The sequence below is a fragment of the Myxocyprinus asiaticus genome, chromosome 29, assembly GCF_019703515.2.
Source record: "Myxocyprinus asiaticus isolate MX2 ecotype Aquarium Trade chromosome 29, UBuf_Myxa_2, whole genome shotgun sequence".
Classification (NCBI taxonomy): domain Eukaryota; kingdom Metazoa; phylum Chordata; class Actinopteri; order Cypriniformes; family Catostomidae; genus Myxocyprinus; species Myxocyprinus asiaticus.
In genome coordinates, this window is record NC_059372.1 from 21,055,722 (window position 1) to 21,079,685 (window position 23,964).

The 23,964-nt window shown below is 35.7% G+C and overlaps 2 protein-coding genes across 3 annotated transcripts; both read left to right on the plus strand.

The window, feature by feature from the left end:
• Positions 1-5,025: 5,025 nt before the first annotated feature.
• On the plus strand, positions 5,026-21,807 carry LOC127419618 (protein lifeguard 2-like). Of its 2 annotated transcripts, none has more exons than XM_051661160.1 (12): positions 5,026-5,192; positions 15,939-16,023; positions 16,427-16,530; positions 16,613-16,677; positions 16,784-16,837; positions 17,799-17,849; positions 18,021-18,060; positions 18,329-18,366; positions 18,879-18,966; positions 19,087-19,182; positions 19,304-19,357; positions 20,443-21,807. In XM_051661160.1, the coding sequence occupies exons 1-12, from the start codon at positions 5,154-5,156 to the stop codon at positions 20,593-20,595; spliced, it is 867 nt and encodes a 288-aa protein (XP_051517120.1). In that variant the 5' UTR covers positions 5,026-5,153; the 3' UTR covers positions 20,596-21,807. The 2 variants fall into 2 exon arrangements, with proteins under 2 accessions (XP_051517120.1, XP_051517121.1); XM_051661161.1 differs by lacking the exon at positions 5,026-5,192 and adding an exon at positions 14,009-14,230.
• Positions 10,497-12,977, plus strand: LOC127419621 (acyl-coenzyme A diphosphatase FITM2-like). Its single transcript, XM_051661169.1, has 2 exons — positions 10,497-10,752; positions 11,026-12,977. Exons 1-2 carry the CDS (start codon positions 10,580-10,582, stop codon positions 11,612-11,614), a joined length of 762 nt encoding a protein of 253 aa, XP_051517129.1. The 5' UTR covers positions 10,497-10,579; the 3' UTR covers positions 11,615-12,977.
• Positions 21,808-23,964: the final 2,157 nt, after the last annotated feature.

A 23,964-nucleotide genomic window follows, 5' to 3' on the forward strand; every position in this document is an offset into this window, starting at 1 on the left:
AAGCACTGTTTGATTTTGAGAGATGGAACTAAATTAACTGGACCTTGTTCTATGGCTTTTAATGTGGATCAAAGAGGATCTTTTGAGTTTCAGAACATTTATTAAAAACCAAGTATGTAATTTCTGTGACACAGGTGCCATCGAATGAATTGCAAAAATAAACAATGTTTTCAAAACAGCTTTCTGAATACGACCCTCATCTTCAGTTGTTCAGTCAGATAGTCCCACCCCCACAGACCAGTTGATGACACATTTCCACGTTCTTTAATAACGTAAATGAAGCATTTTTATATTTCCAATTTCAAAAGTATTTAGTGTACATTTATAACACTGCACTTTGTATTGTATTATCCTGGAATACGTTTTTAAAAATCAGTTACCATAGCTGCAATGAGGCTTCTAACACAGCTGTTGAGGGGGTGACAGAAAATTTGGTCTATTTCTCTCTTCTTACTGCTGTTATCCAGCGCTCTATTTTTTTTATCTTCTTTTGCAAAGCTGTGAAAGCATAATTGTGGAATATTTTCTTTTGCTGTTGGAGCAAATGGGTAAGCAAAAATTTAATTTGCTGTGGTCTCCCATTCACCACCATTCAAGTTTACCCTGCTATGCGTCTACTTCTCTCTCCAACCCAGATATGTGAAATGGGTCCATTGGTTGAGTAAAGTTATTGGGGCCGGTCTAAAGGGGCGGTGACACTAGGCAATGAGCATGCACATTTTTTTCATACAATGCAACAGACCAGGATATGATGTCATGCGGGAGGACTTCTAATGTAAGTAAATAATAGATCACAAAAAACAAATAATAATATATAAAAAAAAATTAAAATATATTGTCTACTCACTTTCCTGCAACAATAAATCTCGCAGCTTTGAAATAAGTATCATTTGAATTGAGCCAAGAGGTCAGCATGTGACATTTCATTTACATTTAACATTTATGAATTTGGCAGACGCTTTTATCCAAAACGACTTACAGTGCACTTATTACAGGGACAGTCCCCACAGAGGAACCTGGAGTTAAGTGCCTTGCTCAAGGACACAATGGTGGTGGAGTAACAGGAGTCAGCTGGTAGGTAGCTGTGCACTAGCGACTGACAGGGGTGTAGCCTTTAGCCTCCTTGTTAGCGCGCCCGCCTCCCATGTTGGAGACGCCGGTTCGAGTCCCGTTCAGAACGGGTCGAGTGGGACCGGTTACAATGGCAGTGGGGTTCGAACCGGAAACCTTCTGCTTACAAGTTCTGTGCATATGTTCTTTGATCGTAATCTTGACCAACTGTTTTTGAGATTTCGGTGTTCCCCCATTCAAGTAGATAGGAGCTGCACTGTCATGATTGGAAATAGCCTCCCAGGTGCGTTCCAAATATGACCAACAGTGGACTGACTTGCTAGAAAGAGTACAAAATTTCTTTGCATGAGCTTGCGTTTCCGCTCTGCTGCATTCTGATGCATCTGAATGGGAGTGAAATATCCGACTAATTTCACTCCTCACCTGACTGTAGCCGCCTATTATCGTCTACTTTCAAGGCGAGGCATTTGACATTTGAAACAAGCCTAATGTTTACAGTTTTTGAGAAAATTATCCTATGAATGGCTTATTTATAGTTGTCTCTGCATAATTAGCTGAGAGATAATACAGTATTTTAACACTGAAACAGTTACATCAGCTTTAACAAAGTCTTTTGCAGCTATTTTTCTGTAAACAAGCGGCATACAAGTGTAGCTCCTATCTACTTGAATGGGGAAAGAGCGAAATCTCCAAAACAGTTTGTCAAGATTACGATCAAAGAACATATTTTAAATCAGCAGTAAATTCTGACAACACTAGTATCATAAATTGTGCTTCTTTACCTAAGATTATGCTAAAAAACTCAATTTTCCCGGTTGATTGACAGGCGATGTCTGTATCTAAAAGGTGATTGGCTCTTTTACCTGGTTGGGTGTTCCCATTTCTCCCATTCATTTTAATATAAGGGGCCAAACTCTGCTAAATAGTAGGCTTGTTCGAGATGAGCAAGTTCTGCGCAGAACCGATCACCGGTGATCAGCGGCAGGTGCATGCCAGTCAGAAATCTCCATATCCCACAAAGCAACTCGATCGTGATGTGACAGCAGATCGCACTTTCATAAATCCCACCCCCACACAGCTGTTAAATACCTAAAGAACTGAGATCTGGGAATCCCAAAATGTTGAGCCAAATTTTTAAAGGATCTCAACACTCTCAACACAAGGCATAGATCTAGTAGGGTCGGAGACGAATAATAAAATATCATCTGCGTAAAGCAAAAGCTCATGCGCCACATCTCCTGCCACCACCACTGGAAAAACATCCTCCTTTCTTATCGTGGCTGCTAATGGTTCCAGGACAAGACAGAACAATAATGGGGAAACAGGGCAACCCTGCAGGGTGCTCCTATCCAGAGTAAAATAATCTGAAATTAATCCATTCATTTGTACCGCCACTACCAGGTGTCTATAAATTAACCTAATCCAACCAATAAAAGTATTCCCGAACCCGTACATTTCCAAAATCTTAAAAAAAATAATCCCATTCTACCATATCAAATGCCTTTTCGGCGTCAAGTGAGATGGCAGCGACCGGAGTCTGATCATTCGCCACTGACCACATGATATTGATGAAATGCCTAATGTTATCAGAAGAGCTATGGCCCCGAATAAACCCCACCTGATCTATATGTATAAGAGATGTCATAACTTTACTTAATCGGTTACCCAAAATGTTTTACAATATTTTAACGTCTAGCTGGATTAGGGAAATTGGACAATAACTCTCACACTCGCTTGGATCTTTGTCCTTTTTAAGAATCAGACTGATCCAGGTTTGCGTCATGGTTGGCAAAAGCTTTCCATTCTTTAATGATTCCGTATAAATTTCTAGCATATGTGGAGCCAATTCTGTATCATAAGATTTAAAACACTCAGCGGCAAAGCCATCTGGCCCCGGAGCCTTGCCTGTAGGTAAGGCCTTAATTACCTCGCCAAGCTCCTCCAAGGTTATTTCAGAATCAAGAGAATTTTTTTGCTCAGTCTTCAGTTTAGGAAGTTCTAATGGTTCCACAAAGTTTCTAATATCTTCATCAGTAGACGAAGACGTGGAACTATAGAAATCAAGATAGAATTATTTAAAAGCATTATTAATGTCAATGGCTGAGGTGAATATTTCACCACCAGCAGATTTCACTGAGGGAATGGTAGAAAAAGACTCTCTCTGTTTTATATATCTAGCCAGGAGTTTTCCTGCCTTGTCCCCCGACTCTAAGTATGACTGTCTTGCCCTGAATAGCCAAAACTCCACCTTCCGTGACAAAATACTATTAAATCTGTATTTCAATCAAGTCAATTCTCTGAGGCCATCAGACAACATTCGGCACTTCAGCTCTGCCTTGGCACTTTTAATATTCCCTTCCAACTGCACGAGTTCTCGTGCTTTGGATTTTTTGGTTAATGAGGTATACTGTATGATCCGGTCCAAAGCCACACCCACAGAGGATACTGAGGACCAGTTGGTCTCCATATAGACATTGATTTCGGCCTTTAACATTTGTTGGAATTCAGGATTTTGCAAAAGGGATACATTAAAGTGCCAACTATATGATTTCCTTTTCTCCAAATGTGTCAACACCTCTAAACTTACCAGGGTGTGATCTGAGACTAAAATGATTCCAATTGAGCAATCAACAACAGATGAAATGAGGGACTTAAATATATTTAAAAAAAAACTCTATTCTAGAATAAATCTTACAGACTGAAAAAGTATAGTCCCTACCAGACGGGTTCAAAAGTCTCCAAATATCTGTAAGACCAAGATTTTTACGCATCCTGTGAAGCGTCAATGTTGCTCTAGGGGGCTTGCACACTTTTGCTTCACTATGATCAAGTCCATCAAAAGATTAAAGTCTCCTCCCAATATTATATCACGCGGGGTGCCAGCGGCTCGCAACATCCCTTCAAGATCTATAAAAAAGCCCTGATCATCAGCGTAAGGTGCGTAAATATTAGCCAAAATAAGACTTTGCCCCTGAATTTCTGATGAAACAATAATGACTCTTCCTAATTTTTCATTAATCTTTTTGAGACATTTGAATTGTAGATGCTTACTTATCAGTGTAATGACTCCTTTGCTCTTACTCGAGCCAGCACTATAAAAAAAATGCCCACCACATATCTTTCCAAATTTGAATTCTTTGACATATTGTCCTCCTAGAACAGTTGTGAAACAGAGTGTATCGAATCTCACCGGTTTATATCATTAAAAGTGTTAAAGGAATAGTTCACCCAAAAATGAAAATTTTCTGATAATTTACTCACACATAGGCCATCTAAGATGTAAGATCTAAGTTTCTTTCTTCATCAAAAAATAATTTAAGATTTTTAGGATTTCATTTCAGGCCTCCTCCTTTAAACAATGCAAGTGAATGTAATCCATTTTTTGACGGTCCAAAATGCATATTTAGGGTGCATCAAAATAATCCACACGACTCCAGTCGACAAATAAAGTTCTTCTGAACGCAAACGATTGATTATTTTGAGAAACAAAACAATACTTATATACTTTTTAACTTCAAATGTTCGCTTCGGTACATCTCTGATACGTGTGCTCATGAGAGGAATGACGTAAGCTCGCTGGTAAGGTCACGCATCACGTGGAGGAGGAGTCAGGAAGCGCGTCATTGTTTACATTGTTTTTTTATTATTATTATTTGGAAATAATTATTTTTTTATTTTATATTATTTTGAAATTGTTTTGGACTGTTTTGGTTTGTGAATGGTGCTTGGTCTGTGGTCTGTGCAAGTTTCTCTTGTAAACAATGACGCTCTTCCTGCCTCCTCCTCCACGTGACGCGTGACCTTACCAACGAGCTTACGTCATCCCTCTCATGAGCGCACGTAACAGAGATGTACGGAAGCGAACATTTGAAGTTAAAAAGTATATAAGTATTGTTTTGTTTCTCAAAATAATCAATCGTTTGCATTCAGAAGAACTTTATTTGTCGACTGGAGTCGTGTGGATTATTTTGATGCACCCTAAATATGCATTTTGGACCGTCAAAAAAATGGAGTACATTCACTTGCATTGTTTAGAGGAGGAGGCCTGAAATGAAATCCTAAAAGTCTTAAATTCTGTTTTGATGAAGAAAAAACTCAGATACATCTTGGATGGCCTGAGGGTGAGTAAATTATCAGCAAATTTTCATTTTTGGGTGAACTATTCCTTTAAAACTAGCAAAGTGTGTAGAGCTCGCCATTTACACGTCCGATCCTTGCATGGCATCACGTGACCCGATTTATTTGTTTTTAAAGATTTAATTGCTTCATCAATTTCTTTTAAGGTTATGGCGGCGTCACACAAAGCCTGATCAGTAGAACTTAACTGGTTAAAGGAAGCTAAGGAATAAAAAAAATCAAGAGCATGATGTTTGCAAAATTTAGATGTGTATAGATCCAGGGGTGGATTATGACTAGCATGGGCCCCAGGGCCAATTGCAATGGTGAAGAAACACCAGCCCGGGGCCGCATCCTATCCAATCATGTGAATTTATGAAAATGAGTCTCGTGACAAGATCCGTGTCCTATCCAATTGCGTGCATTAGGCAGTAGCAGAAAAATACAGTGAGCAGCAATATACTGTAGATACTGGCATCTTTCGCTAAAACACACTTCAGAAAGCAAGAATGAAGCAAATTGAACTTCATGTGTCTGAAATCAATCCGACCGTTCAGCAAAACCAGGTTTGTAAAAGGCAGTGTTGGGTGTCATGCATTACTAAGTAATTAATTACTTTTTTCATTGAAAAACATAAGGGATTACTCTTAATTCTTCAGTAATTTAATTACAGTTACTTCTGATGTAATTGCGTTAAATACTGTATAGACTATAGAATAATTCTATATAAAACAATAGTGAATTTAAAATCGAAATTTAATGTCTAATGTTAAAATATATGTTTTCTAATTTAATGCTGCCCCCTTAAATTCTTTGGCCAGTTCATGAATAATTTATTTGATTTTATATGATTTATTTGAAAGAATTTAAAGAACAGTTTCATGTCCATCTATGTATTTTTCATCTGGTCGAGGTTGATAAGGTTTTTAGAAAGTAATTAATAATAAGTAATACAGTTACTTTTCAGACAGAGTAATTAGTACAGTAATCTAATTACACTGTAGATGATGTAATTAGTAGTTAGTAATGAATTACTTTTTTAAAGTAACTTACCCAACACTGGTGACAGGACAACGTGCTTCCAGAGCGCTTTTAAACAATTACGTTTTTTTCCATCTAAAATTGCCTTTATTATGATCAGCATGTTTAAAGTCTTTCACAAACAGATTATTTTTATTAAAATTAATCAAAGATGTCATCATCTCTGGCATAGGTGGCAAGGTAAAACAACCAGATATTTGATATTACTAGTAATGTAGTGGTGTTCTCAAGAGAATGTTTCCATTATTTGATATTTATATTCCATTTATAGACCTACTTAACTTTACATAACAGTATTTTCAACTTTACTATTGTGATGTACATTGTTTGTTGTCACTTTAAGGAAAATATAAAAACGGTCCATTCAGAACCCCCATAATGTATCTTTCTTTAGTCACAAGGCCTGCTATGCCCCTTAGGTATCTAAAAATATTCAAACACAAATCCTGGACTGCTCTGATTCAGCATCAAAACAAACAGTTGATTTTATCTTTTAATATACATATCAAAGTGCACTCGATTGATTAACTTATTGAAATATTTGAATCTTTTGATAGGAGATCCCCCAAACCCCACTACTTTGGCTTTGTCTCTGGGGCCCCAATGTCATAATCTTTGCCCAGTTTTAAAGAGACTGTTTTGACTTTATGATTTTTTCTTTTTTCTTTTATAAAGTACTATTGTTGCCAACTTGTAAATTTATAATAATTATTTCATAAAATTTATTAGATTCTTTATGCCATTTCATAGCTACAGTATACTTACTACTGACACCATGCAAGTTATTGTCCGGACCTTTGCTGGGAAGGAAATCTAGAGATCGGACATCTTGGAACTTTAAATGAATACCCCGTTATACATAATGTAAACTCAATGTAAATACTTGTAAATACTACAAATTATGCATACAAAAAAAAAAAAAAAACAAGAATGTAACAAAATGTGAATAAATGTGTAAACATGCATATATTTAAAGGGGCAATAATACATTATGACATATTTTAACTTCATCAAACACTTTAAATATAAAGAATTTAACAAATAGACTCCTACAGCATGTACATATGGGTTTGGTGAAACTTGACAAAAAGTTCAAGCAGTTCTGGCTCATGCTGCTATATCTTTTCTAACTCATCTGAATAATGAGGTGCGTTCCATTCAGAAGTGATCATCCCTACACCCTATTTCCTTTAAAGACTTTACCCTCCATGAGAGCTTTGAAGGGCTGAAAGGTGTGGGGCTTAAAAATAGTGGTTATTTGGTCATTTTGTTGTAAATTCTGTTAGCAATGACCCTACAGCTTGGCTACCATTATTATTCTCCCATCGAAAAGTCCTGTGAACGCATCATGTAAGCCAAAATCCCTTAGAGTAGATTATATTAACAGAATTTTTTAATGATCTTAGAGTCTGTTTTTGAATGTTCATGATTTCAAACTTCAGCGGTCAAAACTTACAAACAAGCCCTTTAATCTATTTTAAGATGCTCTCTTTCTTTCTTTCTTTCTCTTACTGTAAGACCTCTACATATTTCCAACTTTAAGCATTTAAAACTACTTTAAACATTCAGACAAGGTTTTGTCAAACCAACATTATAGTTTGTCTGGACAAACTTTAAGTTTCTAGGTCAGCACTTTTGTACCACACAAAATAAAATAGCAATATCTTCTTTTCCCAACCACCTAAGCCCAGTTATTTTTTGTAATATTGGGGAGAAATGCAGTTATTGCAATGAGATGTCCCTAATTTTTTTTTTTCTAAAATGGGGAGAGTACTGAGACAATTCATTGAAATTATCCAGCTTACTGTCATTTTAATTCACAAATAAATTCAATCAGAAGACAAGGAATTGCAATCAAATGTGAGCAGTTGCCCTTCTGATAGGACTGTAATATTGGTCCTAATGTTGCGCCTATTGAAGCTGCCATCGGTTCCGACCCGAAAACAAATCGTCATGGTCTTGTTCAAGCTGGCAACCTGCACCAAGTAGTGGGGAAACTTTCAGTCTTAGTATCAGGACCATCCATCGATGTGTATATGCTGTGTGCACAACTATTAATGAAAAATCGATGCGGTGTAATATCAGGGTTTACATGATACATTCCTGATATTCAATAGGCTATTTTGAACAGTCATCTAATCTAAAGCATCGCCATCACAACTGCATTATGTCCCGTATATTTGTCCAGCAACTTTTAATGACCAACTGAACTTGATTGTCATCTCAAATTAATTTTAGTGTCATAATGCAATTGACATTTTCTGAAGAAGCTCAGCAAATGCGATCCGAGGTAAAGATTAATTTTGAAGCGCTAAAACTTTTTCGCAAAAAATCCTTCGATGGGAACGTAGTTTATGAGACGGAGTGAAGTTTGCGAGGGAAGGGGATAAAAAATTGAAATGTAACGCAGCCCTAGTCTCTGGCTTTAACTCTCAAAACACACAATTCAGCATGTTTTACTCAGCATGATTTTTCATACCTATTTAATAGTGCCACCTATTGGAGAGTGCAAGCCTAGTAGTGTGTTCAACTCGGAAGGAGGAGCAGCAACGCGCCCAGAAATACATGTACTCCCCCTTGCACCAACTATGGCGAAGGTTTGGTCATGCTTATTAATTAGTTCGTGCGATGTCATTTGTTAACCTTTCTATGGCGGTGATCTGTCTCTTGGATATTAATTAGGTCATGGTGACGTTGCTTAGTAGCCTTCCAATGGCGAAGGCTTCGCTTATGAATGTTAAGAGACAACAGATGTGTCTCGTTTGGAAGGCTGCGTCCTCTGGAGGTCGCATTTGTCGGCCGCATACGTCATCGAGGCTGTCTCGTTTCAGAAAATCGACTAGGACACTTCGAATGCAACCTTTCACGGGAATTCGGAGGATGCATGAGGTGTATCCTTCGTGGGCACTCACAACCCACAATTATTTGCTTTAACGGAAATGTCTATAAAAAAAAATCACGCCAATTTGCCCGTAAATATGATGTTCAAACGCAAGGAATGTTAATTCCCAAGTTGAAGTACCTCAGTAGATGGGTGCAGAGTATATAATATGTATAATTATATTAATATATAATTAAAATAAAGTATTAAGGCTAAAAGCACACCTGTAAAATCTATTTTCTTTTCTCTTTACATCATTATAACTCTCCTAATATTGACATTATACATTCCCGTCTAAAGGGACTTTGTTACCGTCTCACTCAAAGCGCTCGCGCTTGTTAAAGAGTGGCGTGCTGTCATAGCAACCATGATACGTTCTGTTTCCGTTTGTCCTATGAAGGCCGTCTCGTTTAAACGAGATTTGTTCAAAGGAGGACACTCGGTATACTGCAGCCTTCGAAACGAGGCACAGCCATTCCCTTTCCATAGTAGGATCTGAGCCTTTCTAAACTCGTGCCTACAACGATAGCATCAAAACGCATAACGCAGTGGTACACTGGCGAGGAGACAAGAGGCTGTTTTTATTTTATTTTAATGGATGTCTATGGAGGAGATGCTTCAGCGTGCTGAATTAACTGCTTTTGTGAGGAAACAGCTCATCATTTATTGAATTGACCGCCTGTCCACTAATCTTCAACATGTTTTACACTAAACAGTCCTTTTGAGATTAACATTGTGTGGAGTTTACTACGATAAAATTGCTGTTTTATAAGAGATGTCGGAGTATAGAATGGAGCGACAGAGAGGACTCATTTACGGCATTAAAACCAACATACAGAGATTCTTTTATTTACTGTCTCCAGCTTGCAAAAATTGCATCGATTAATTAAAATAAGTGTTTAGTATTAAAATATGCTACATTTTGTACAATGTTGTATATTATTTAATAAAAATATAAATATTTAATATGATAAATATATTATATATGTAATTATATTAATGTAATGACTATTATGACTGCTGTATGTGCCCAATATATATATATATATATATATATATATATATATATATATATATATATATATATATATATATATATATATATATATTATTGATTATGACTCTCATGCCGAAATCTGTGCTCTTTTTCCCTCTCACTGAAACGTATTCCACAAACATTACATTCCCAAAATACGTTAACTAACATAGATATATCTGAAAATCTACCACAAGAAAAAGTGCAACGAAAACTGTGAAAAATTAAATAAATTAAAAACTGTCGTAAAACTCTGAACGCGGTCCATTGACGTCAGCCGTTATATGATTGGCCAGAGAAGACTCGCGTGATTCAAGTTGACCGTTACGCTCTACAATGCTAAAAGCGTGGAGGTTGAGATCTCGCTATAGAACATCTCTGGTAGGATTCGTACACTCACCGGCCGCTATCACACACAGAACACACCGAGCAACATGGCTGCTGTAGGCAGTTTAGTGAACAATCTGGCGTGTTTTTGGAGACAGCCATGTACCCGTACTTATTTACCGCATTTGTTCATTTGTATTTCTTTTATAGGATCGATTTTGAAAAAAATGGACCTTGTGCGGGAGAGCTACTTTAGTAATAGTAGGAACCTTTTAAATGTGTAAGTACAAGCCTATGTGGCTGCTAGATTATCTAACCAGAACTTATTGAAAGACTTATTGATTTGAGTAGAAATCTCTTATTTATCAGAAAAGGTAATAATTTGTCTAACCTCAAAAATTACCTATAGGCTTTTTTGTTCTCCTCACTGTCATTAGTTACATGCTGAGCAATAGGCTACAAAAGCAGTGCATGTCATTGACAACTTCATATGACATTGATGTTTGGCTTAAAAGTCATTTCTTCTTTTTTTACTTCACTTTTTTACCTTAAGATATTTTGTGAAAGTTTCATGGGGATGGACCATCGTTTTGCTTCTGCCTTTCATCTGTCTCTCCAACTCTTACAACAGAAGACTTACATTTGTTTTGAGGCGACTGACGTCATTGGTGGTGGCCACACTCATTTGGTATACCTGCACTGAGACTTTTTTCTACATTGAAGACATTTCAGGTTCATGCTATGAGTCTAACACCATGCAAGTCATCCGTGGTGAAATAAACACAAAGGCAGTGTGCAAGAAAGCCGGATTCATGTGGGATGGCTTTGACATATCAGGACATTCTTTCATCTTGGCTTACTCTTCTCTTGTGATTGTGGAAGAAATGGTGCCTATTTTACACTTAACACATGTTTACAGAAACACCCCTCTTGATTGTCTTTATGTGGCACTCAATGTGATTGTGGCCATCTGGATATGGATGTTCGGATGTACGTCAGTGTATTTTCATCATATTATTGACAAGCTACTGGGGACCTCATGTGGAATATTAGGGTGGTATGTAACATATTTTGTTTGGTACCCAAGGCCCTATTCTCCAGGGCTCCCTCCACAACACAGTGAGCAGAAACAACATGCTTAGTATGAGAACTAAATACCGACATAGACCATGCAATCATTGCTACAAGTGCAAGTTACACACTACAACAATCCTCACATATCTGCACTGTTTTTATTTGTCTGTCCCATTGAAATGTCAGATAGAACGTTATGATGGCAGTATGTGTGAGGTGGTAGGGAGCTGGTGTTCCTAAAATGACATTCTGTAATCTGAAAGAAATGTTATGAATGGTTATGGTATGCCCATATAGTGAGGTCACATCTACTGATCCTCATTGTTGCCTTCAAAAGTTCTGTGACTTTACACAGAGGTGGAATAGTAACAGTAAATTTTGCTTATGCAAGAGTAGTCTGCTGCTGCTGTTTTGTAATCAACCTGCAATCATCAACTTAGCTGCCTTTTGACATTTAAAGGGATCATTCACCCAAAAAGGAAAATTCTCTCATCATTTACTCACTCTCATGCCATCGCAGATATGGATGACTTCCTTTCTTTTGCAGAACACAAACAAAGATTTTTAGAAGAATATCTCAGCTCTGTAGGTCCATAAAATGCAAGTGAATGGTAGCCAGAACTTTGAAGCCCCAAAAAGGACATAAAGTCAGCATAAAAGTAATCCATACGACTCCAGTGGTTTAATCAATGTCTTCTAAATTGATCCAGTTGGTTTTGGTTGAGAACAGACCAAAATGTAACTCCTTTTTCACTGTACATCTTGCCATTGCAGTCACTAGACACAATCATGATTTCAAGCTCGATTACACTTCCTAGTGATGACACATGCAGAGCACTAGATGGCGCTATAGGAAGTGTAATCAAGCTTGAAATCATGATTTCTCCACCAAAACCAACTGGATCTCTTCAGAAGACATTGATTAAATCACTACTGTCTGATGGATTACTTTTATTCTGACTTTATCTGCTTTTTGGAGCTTCAAAAGCCTGATCACCATTTACTTGCAAAGAAAGTCATACACATCTTGGATGGCTTGAGGGGAGTAAATGATTAGAGAATTTTCATATTTTTGGGTGAACTATCCCTTTAATATTTGGTAGATTTGTTTTTCCCTTTACACAAACATGTCATATTTATTTATTAATTTTAAACAAAATGTGGTGATTCGGTTTGACAAAATTGGAGGTCAGAGAATTTTTAAGATGCAGTGTAATGAATTTATGCTATATACTTGTATTGAGTTTTAACAAAACCATTTTACATGTGACATGCTATCATTTTGGTCACTTTTAAAAGCAAAAGGATTCTCTGCTTTCTAATGATATATTATTTTTCATATTATTATGTTAGTAATTATATAACTATATTATTTTAATATGTTGCTTATCCAAACTGTTGCCATAATGTAATCATTTAAATGTTGGTTCATACATGACTTTTTATTTTAGTGCATAACTCAAAATTTGTTTCTGGTTCAAAGTGACAAAATGATGGAGCAGTTCCCATATGTTTTTATAATCTGTCTGAAAGCCAAGCTGTTCATTAATATGTGCCATTCTTAGATAAGACATAAATTATGTTGGTGATTCATTGACTTCCAACACTGTCATTCTTTATGTCACAGATGAGTGTTAAAAGGCTGTGATATTTACCACAGGAAAACTGGCACCACCTATTATCTTTGAACTTTTTGCATTTCATCCTATTTGGAATATTATAGCAATCTAATGTATTGTAATGGGGGACCTTACTGTTATTGAACTGTTTCAGAGTAAACCCTTTGCTTGCAAAATCCAGAATGTTTGGTTAGTTGATAATATTTCTTACAGGTTTGAGGAACAATGCAAATTAAACGTAAATTAATTCTATGGAGGACACATTCATTAGCTATTTCATCAATCAGTTTTTATAAAAGCAATAACACAATTTTATTGTAAGTATTCTAAAGGAACAAAAATCAACATGTAGTTGCAAATCATTATTGTACTGTTTCCATTCGAACTGAATATGATGACAGAGTATGTAGGCTTTGTTAGTATAGCAACACATCACTAAGATGAATCTTTTAGGTGAAATTATATTGTTTGGATGAATAAACTTTGAACTAAGGACCTTTAGGAAACATTTTGCCTTATTTCATAATGTTCGATTGCAAATCACCTAAATTCAAAGTTTTCTGTACAATCTCAAAGTAAGATTTTTTAAACTGAATGAAATATCTTGCTAAAATTGTTCCTCCCTCTTTCATTCCTCCACACTTCTCCCCGTTTTGGTGCTATGCAAAAATTCTGGATCTCTCTGGACAAATGTTGCAGCACCGATTCACAGTTTAATACACATCATGGGTGAAAGGCAGATGCCCCTGCTCTGCCAGTGTGATTGGTACAGTCCATGCCTCAGTCAATGGTGCTTTAATACCTAGATGTTGCTAGAATGTGCCTTTTACAGTAAGGGAGGGAGTTTGTCTTCATAGACCTGCTAAGCTGAAGGATTGGTTTATTACAGCATTGGAGGGGTTTGTTCTAAGAAGCAGAAAACGGCAGCATCATCTTCACAGTCTGCGTAGAGCTTCCCAGACAGGTGCAGAGAGACTAAACACAGAGGCACATCTTGACTGACAAAAAGGAGTTTTCTTAGTAAACCAAATTAGATTCTATATTGTTACAATGACCCAGGGAAAGGTAAGCTTTCATTGTTCCCTGTGTTTAAGATTTTGTAATTATATTGTCAGTTGTAATTATATTGTCAGTATTTGCAGTAATGCTGTTAACTGTCACATAATTTCTGTTTTAATGACAAAATCCAGTGGGACTGAAAAAAGCTTTGTCATGTTTTGGATTCGTGTCTGATGGAGTTGAACTGTGTGGATCCTAAATTTAGATATAGTTTATTTATATATTATTATTATTATTTCATATGTCTTGCTGTTACATGGCAGTGATCAGCCATAAAATACAAACTACAAAGATTGCCGCCGGGGGTGCTGCGGAAGGGGGGTGTGTTGGTTCAAAGCTGCGCACTTTTCAAGTACTCCAGACTGCAGTCTGGACGATGGGGCGTGGCGACACTTTAGCTCCGCCCACATCTAATTTAATTGGTTTATACGTGTCGCCTTGCCCCATCGTCTCGGAAAATGATCTTCATTTTTAAGATTTAGTCCCTGACTGAAAAAAAATAAACGCTGAAGAAATCATTTTAGTTGACAATTATGTGAAAAATAACAAATGTGTCAGTCAAACATATAAAACAAATATTCAAACATTTAGAAGATTTATATTTATGATTTCTATTGATCATAAAATAGGCTATACAACATGCAAATGTCCTTTTGAAAACCTGAGCTCCTGTAATAATATTAGCCTATCTAGAGCAGCCTAAGTAGCCTATTAACTAGTAGGCTATTAGCTTTTTAGAAGTTATGGTATTTTAAATCCCTTTAGGGACTGTTATTAATTTTCAGTGTTTTAACAGTTTAGGATCTGTTGCACTGTAGTACGTTTTTACTGAAACAGCGTGTTCAGGGCGCATTCTGACTAGCATGCTCAAGTTTACGCATGTCTTTGCTTAATTGTGCAAATGTAAGTTGTAATATAACGTTTTAGTTGTAGCTACAGCTGATAGGCTTGTACAGTTATAGGACGTGTTTACACCCCTGATTATTTTGGTCATTTATTAGCCTACACGTCGTTAACAAGAATACTGTAGAACAGAATCCGACTGTTTTTAAATAACAATGAATTCTCCGTATTATTCTTATTTTTAAATACATGCATACACTACTTTGACTTTGGCTGCATCACTGACAGCACCCATACTTCCCAAGGTTATTTTAGGCCAAGCTTTGGTTCTGTTTAACTGCACGTAAAGAGATCTTTTAATTTGCTGTTAATAAGGTGTGTTCTCAGCTGCTATAGCGTTAAGTGGATCTGGATATTAAGGAGGAAATCCTCTTTTAAGGTGGCTTAATTGTTGTGATGCAGTAGATCTACTCTCTCCGATTACAGTGACTCAGTCATTCATAAGTAATGGCCAGATAAATTACTACCTAGAGTCTTGAATGTACAGCGATTCGCCAGTGGATGCACAATAAGCCATTTATACTCACAAACAATCAGACTCATTATGATGGATATGTGGAATTTAAAATCAGATAATGCATTTAAAGTAACTTCAGTTCAGCATAAATAAGACCTTTAACTATACCTCTGAATTAGAAGTAGGCCTAGGCTAGAGTATGCAGATAACGTGTGAAACTTGTGAAAGCATGAGTATATGATGAAAGACTAGACAAATGCTTATTTTGAGCATCTATCTACACATGTTTTATAAATGTCAAGCCAATCGAATAAGGTAAATAATTAAGACATATGATTTTAAATATGTTTACAGGTTCCAGTAACAAACAAGTCGAACAATGGCTCAGATGTCCAGACAATGCCCCCAGCTCCTCCAAGTTATGCAGAGGCGACTGCTGGTAATTTCTATCTTTTTTCCCTTGATGTAAAATGTTGAAACTGATCTTATACTTTACTAGAATAACTATCAATTCAGTGAATACAAATGAAATTTGCTCACTATGCAGGGTATATAGCAAAATAAGGCCCGACAGAGTTCCCGTCGGGGTCTTGAATCACCTTGAAATGGTTTATTTTTTTCGAATATTCAGAAATATCATATCACTAGATGATCAATCGAGTATTTCAGAGAGCAGTGTAATCAAAACCATGATTAAATCATTTATGCATTTCCTTATGCCACCCATATGGTTTGAGATTAAACTGCAGCACAAAGTTTGCCAAACCAGTAAGATACACTGTACATCATTAAGGATGTTTTCAAGAACACTTGTGAGAAATGATATTTTCCTTTTTTGTTAGAAGATGGAAGTCCATGTTATAGTGAAGCCTACACTGGTGATGGTGAGATGCTCACAGAGTTCAGCTGGGATGACAAAAACATCAGGAGGATATTCATCCGCAAGGTATCGTTGCCAAGTTCTGTTGAGTGATCCTGATCTGCTGTGGACGATATGGGGAGAATTAATGTAATAATATTTATTGTAGGTGTACAGCATCCTGATGCTCCAGCTCACTGTAACAGCTGCCTTTGTGGCCATTTTCATTTTCTGGTGAGTTTGTATGCTTGCCCTTCCAAGAGGATAACAAACCTTCATAATGCACTTTTTTGGTTTTGTTTTTTACTTAAATTACAAATATGTCTTATCTGTGTTGCAGTGAACCAGTGAAAGATTACATCCAAGCCAACCCTGGCTGGTACTGGGCATCATAGTAAGTAAAATTAATTACTTTGAGTAGACTTTTTAAAATGTAAATCTTAAAAATTATTTTACTTTGAATTTAGACAATGTAGAAAATTGAAATACATCAAATTGTAATGTAGTGGTGGAGCCAGGTAATATTTAAATGAGTCTTGGACCCACTTTATATTAGGTACGTATCTTTAACTACTATGTGCTAAAGAATTTGATACAGTGTACTTATAATGTACACACGTGTTGTTGCATGGATCCTTTTCTCACATCTGGGTTTGAAACGCTGAAGTAAACAATAGCAGGGTAAACTTCTATAGCAGTGTATGGGAGACCACAACAAAAATAATTCTTGCTTAGCCATTTGCTCCAACTGAAAAAGATAAACACTTCACTACTATGTTTCAACGACTATGCAAAAAAAGGTAAAAATACAAATAAAATACAGAGTGGTGGAATACGGCAGTGAGAAGAGACAAAGATGCCAAATTTAGTGTCAGTTCCTCAGCAGCTATATTAGAAATCCCATCGGAGCTGTGGTAACTTGTGTTCTAAATCTAATTCCAGGGTAACAAAATACAAGTTTAATGTTAGAAATTTACACTAAATACTTAAGAAAATGAAAATGCTAAATAAGGCGGAAACGCTTCATCGTGAAAAGGAACCATTGTACTTACATTTGAAGTACCTGCATTTAATTACAAATGTAATTGCACTGTTAACCTTACCCCAACCCTTACCCTAAACCCTAACCCTACTTCTAAACCTGCCTGTTCCTCGACCTCAGTTGCAGCTAATGTGAATCTTGTCAGAACATGTAATTACACAATAATTACATTTTATGGTTTGTACTTTAATGTTAGTACATAGTAGTTAAAGACACCTAATATAAAGTGGTACTGTAGTCTTTCATATATTGTTATACATTGTTATGCACTGTAACTGTATAATGGCTTGATTGTGTCTTTTTCTCTCAATAGTGTCGTGTTTTTTGTAACATATCTGACCCTGTCCTGCTGCCGTGGACCTCGGTGAGTGTATCTATATAGAATAGACAGGCTCTTGCATTGTACATCAATAATGAGGGGGAAAAGCTGGAACTGGATGACAGCTTGTACTATAAACTCAACATGTTTGACCTATGGGTGTTCAATCATATTCAACATGCTCATGAATTTCTATCCTTGTTTTCACATCAAAAGGAGGCAGTTTCCATGGAACCTGATTCTGCTCATAATCTTCGTGAGTATTAAAACAACCAGAACAACAAGTCTTTTGTTCCTTCAAATACATTAAGATGTAATAATCGTCCAATAGGCAGAGGTTTAAGTTACAGCATACAATGTATTATTACTCTGTTTTTGTCTATTCAAATGGAAGTTTTTGACCAATCCTATGTGTTATAAAGATTATTAAAGGCTAGTTTAATTTAGTTGATAGTGGTCAAGAAAAAGTGTACATATAAAAGGAATTATGTATCTATTAAAACATTTTATCTCTCCTGTTCCAGACTCTGTCTCTTTCCTACATGACAGGAATGTTGTCCAGGTACAGCCTGTGTGTGTGTGTGTGTGTGTGTGTGTGTGTGTGTGTGTGTGTGTGTGTGTGTCAAGTGTCACTACGTGTCTGCACCATATTTGTATGCACACTAACAACACTTTGATTATGGCCACCTATATTATGGACATTTCACAGTTCATTTACATAACATATTTTCATCATAACTACATATATCATGGAATGGTGAATATTAAAGGGATAGTTCACCCAAACATTAACATTCTAAAGACTTTCTTCCTTCCATGGAACACAAGCAAAGACATGACATGGCAGTCAATGGAGACTAAGGCTATCAGTCTCTAACATTCTGCTCAACATTTCCAAGTTCCATGGAAAAAAGAAAGTCCCATGGGTTTGGAACAGCATGTGTGTGAGTGAATGATGACAGAAATTTCATTTTCGGGAGAATGATCCTTTTAAATCTAATCTTTTTGCTTCTACCAAGATATACAGTACATTTGTCCTATTTATCTAATTCTTCTCTCCCTCTTTCTGTCTAGCTACTACAATACAACATCTGTAATCATCTGTCTGGGTATTACTGCCTTAGTGTGTCTTGCTATTACCATCCTTAGCTTTCTAACCAAGGTTAGTATTTGTTTGCAAAGTCAGACATCTTTCCACTTCAATTGAATTTTATACTTTTCAATTTTTCCAGGAATATATTTATTTAGATGCTAGATCAGACAAATGTTATTCATTTTACAGATTGATATTACTTCATGTCAAGGTGTGCTATTAGTCTTCTGCACAGCTATGTTCTTTTGTGGGATTGTCCTGGCATTCATCCTTCCCTTTGGATATGTAAGTACCAATTCCATAGATCAGATGATTGTTTGATTAATTATGCATGGTTTTGGGCTTTTTAATTGAAATCAGAAATGAGAATATACTGTACTTTCTCAAAGCTTTCTCTCTCTTGCAGGTTCCATGGTTGCAGGTTGTTTATGCTGCCTTAGGAGCAATACTGTTCTGCATGGTAAAGTATTTCCTCCCTGTTAGTCTCATAATACTATGTGATATCTAATAATGCTACATTGTCTTGTAATATGTATATTTTCGATTGTGTACTGTGTATGCAATATTTTGATTTTATAACATAGAATTATATTTGTTAAAGGAATAACAGCAATGACTGAGTAATTAAACAAATACAATAGTTAGAGGGATAATTCACCCCCAAAAATGAAAATTCTGTCATCATTTACTCTCCCTCATGTTGTTCCAAACCCTTTCATTTATTTTTCTGTGGCACAGAAAAGATGTTAAACAGCATTTTAGAGAATAACAGCCTCAGTCACCCTTCAGTTTCGCTGCATTTTTTGACAGAATAACAAAGAAAGTTATGCTTATGAAAGTTATGATAGTTCACCCAAAAATTACAATTCTCTTATCATTTACTCACACTCATGCCATCCCAGATGTGTATGATTTTCACAAACAAAGATTTTTAGAAGAATATCTCAGCTCTGTAGGTCCATACAATGCAAGTGAATGGTGAATCAGACCTTTGAAGCTCCAAAATTCACATAAAGGCAGCATAAAAGTAATTCATAAGACTCCAGTGGTTAATGTCTTCTGAAGTGATTTGATAGGTGTGGGTGAGAAACTCTAAATCTCCACTTTCACTTTCAGATGTGAAAGTGAAACTAAATAGGCATCACATGTGAGCAAGTGAAAGTGGATATTTAAAAAACAAAAACTTCAATATTGATCTCTTTCTCACCCACACCTATCATATCACTTCAGAAGACATGGAATTAACCACTGGATTACTTTTATGTTTCCTTTATGTAACTTTTAGTGCACTTAGTCACTTTTATGTGATTTTTGGAGCTTCAAAGGTCTGGTCACCATTCACTTGCATTGAAAGGACCCACAGAGTTGAGATATTCTTCTAAAAATCTTTGTTTGTATTCAGCAGAAGAAAGAAAGTCATACACATCTGGGACGGCATGAGGGTGAGTAAATGATGAGTGAATGTTCTTTTTTGGGTGAACTATCCTTTTAATACTCTGAGTGAAATTGAATATTTATTGTCAACTTTGATCTTTTGTCTTTTAGTTCTTGGCTTTTGACACACAGATGCTGATGGGGAGCAAGCGATACACCATCAGTCCAGAAGAATACATCTTTGCCACCCTCAGCATATACCTGGACATTGTTTATATTTTCTCCTTCTTTCTCCAGTTATTTGGAACTTCTAATCGGGATTGAATGTGCTTTTAAACCTGAAGATGTTACAGCTCTCTTGATGTGCACAGGCTCCTGACTTTCTATTGTCTCCCTGCTCTGTGTGATCCTGTCCTCTGCAGCATGATGTGATCTCCAGTTCAAGCTGTTGTGTATCAAGCTCCTCACCTCAACCTTTTCCTGCTACAATGTGCCACACATCCTGTAGCGTGATGGAGGTCTTCCATTTCAAATGCAAACATATGTGCATTGGTAAAACTGACAACATACATCTAGTTGTACAAATGTTGTCAGAAAAAAAGAAAATATTAAATACACAGGTGTCGACATCTGTAAAATTCAGTGCATATTAAATGTTTAACATACACTATGCGTACACAAGTTTTTTATGCTTTTAATGGACAGAACCAGTAGTAGTGAAAGTGCATTATGCTTTTGCAAGAAAGTGAACAATTTTGTCAGATACATATGTCAACATAGATCAGGAGATTCAAACAAAAGCATTATAATATGTTGAAAATGTTAAGTAGAAATCATCAGTCTGTTTAGAAATCACTGCATGAGGACATTTTATCATTTTAAACATTTGAACAAACCATACATAGAAACTACAGTAGATATTGTACTGAGTATTTCATGAGGTCAATAGCTGGCTGGCTGGCTTGATTTGAGGAGTGCATGTATATATCAAATTAACATTGAGATTATCCAAATTGCAGTTTCTTTGGTAATCAATGTTTCTATTTGAATTCTATTTGAATTTACCATAAAAAATGTCATTGCAGTAATTTTCACTGCCCTTTCAAAGTCATTGATTTAATTGTGATACGCTTCATTTAACATTATTTATTTAGCTCATTTTTCATTCCTGAGAGATTAAATGTATTTTTGAAGAAAAGGCAAATCATTTTTTTAAGAAAATGGTTTGTAAATTATTTTTGAAGTGTACATAGATACACAGTGTTTAAGAAAGTAGTATGAAACCATTTTAACTGGAATTAATCAGAATGCAGCAGGCATATTACATCATTATTTGTGGCTTTTATCATGGTAAGAGTAGAGTTTTTATTGTCTTAAATAGTTTCATAAAGTGAAATAATGAAAATTTATGTTTCACTTGTAAATTGCAAAATCATCAAAAATGGCTTTGTTTGTTTACTTTTTAGCTACTAATGCAAATTAATGTGAACATTCTTGCATTTCCTCTGAAACAAATAAATAAATGCACCTACTGTATATGTTGTGGGTACTTTGGCTACTTTTTTTTATATTCAACAATAGAAATATACATTTATAAAGGCAAAAATGTGAATGAACTGACAGTAAAGCAAGGCACATACATTCAGACATAAAATGTTAACAATATACCTTAATACAAAGTTATTAACAAATCTGAAATAAGAAAAAAATAATAGAACAAAACAAAAGGGGGTCTTTTTATTAATCTTCTAAGAAATTAAGGTCTTGTGTAATTTGGGCACTTTTGCTATTTAATGGTGCCAATCAGTGGTGAAGTAGTCTCCGAATATTTAATAAATAAAATAAAACATGCACCCAGTCTCTAAAATTAATATGTAAATACATATAAAATACATTTTATACATGCAAGTACATATTTAAAATGTGTAAGAAATATATATATTTTTTTAAATGGCTGTTGTAATTATAGTCCCACATGAACTTACAAAATGTATATCAGGGTAAGTTTCTTGCTGGCATGGTGTAGAGTACACTGCTAAGAACAATGGTATGGTTACTTGATGTTAAATATGTATTTAAATTAGTAGGTGTAATTAATGTTCCTTTAATTTGGCTACTATGAAAACTGTAATACTATATAATTGCTCTAATTAATCAACTAATACATACATAACAGGCAATAAACTGTTAAGCATTGTAGCTAATATGAGTGTAGTAATGTTCACGTTAACACGTTATCTTGTATTACATACGAATGAATGGTTACTTGTTTTATTTGTGTACTATAATGTGCTTTTCTGTGTATAGTTAAATTGTTTTCCTACTTAGAAATATAAATTGAAATTATTTGATATCACGAACAAAGGCACCACCGACAGCAGTACATAAAATACATTTAATATAATAACCGGACACAATTGTATCTGAGACTGCGAAGAGCATCAAAAATTAGCACTGGTGCAATAATATGCAGTATTTTCACAAAGTTTAACTGCATAAGTTAAATTTATATATAAATGTATATATTTAGGTTTAGCAGGGAAATAAATTTACAGCGCAAATTATGGTTACTCCAGAGATGCTTGTGCATCAGCAATGTACGCTGGAAATGTCCCGCCCCTTACTGAAACGGAAAATATGATTGGTTAGCAAATATCCAACCGCGTCTGAAATGAACGTTCTGATTGGTGGATCAGATTAGTCGGACTGTCTGTCTTGCCAGTGCCATCAGTTGCGCTCCTGCCTCCCGCCGCTCCGTGCGCGTTTAGAGACAACCTTTGTACACTTTTTAAAATAATAATAATAAAAATAATAAAAACCCCCACACAGTTCACTTACCGGTGCTGAGGCATCACGTTAGTAGATCAATAAAGTTCCAGGTCAAAAGACTACTTGTTGTACTGGCAGCGTATACGTATCATCACTTATTTTAAAGCAAAATAAGATAGGTGGGCATTTGGCGTATACCTGCATATGCCCTAGACCAGTGGTTCCCAACCCTTTTCCTGGAGGCCCCCCAACACAACACATTTTGGATATCTCCCTAATCAAACACACTTGATTCAACTCATTAGCTCATTAGTAGAGACTCCACGACCTGAAATGGATGTGTCAGATCAGGGAGATATACAAAATGTGCAGTGTTGGGGGGCCTCTAGGAACAGGGTTGGAAACCAATGCCCTAGACTACACTACTGGTGCCAGTGTTTTATGCTTTCTGATAGGGGTTTTCAAACTGGGGTCCGGGGACCTCCAGTGGGCAGCAAAGGGGTTCTATGGGGTCCGTGGAAAATAAATAAATAAAAGTGCAAAAATTTAGAAGAATTATATATATATATATATATATATATATATATATATATATATATATATATATATATATATATATATATATATTAACTAATTTTACATTATTACTGTTTCATTCTGCTTTATATAGACAGGTTGGAAATCATTATTTATGTTATTGGCAGCCATAATTTTATATATACTATATATATATATATATATATATATATATATATATATATATATATATATATATAGCCTGTTTTTAGATAGGTTTAGAAATCTTGAACCTTGGGGTTGTAAGGCCATATTCTCTGTAAAGCTGCTTTGAAAAAATATTTATTGTGAAAGCGCTTTAAAAAAATGCATCTGAATGTAATTTAAACATTTTTCTAGTTAGGTTTA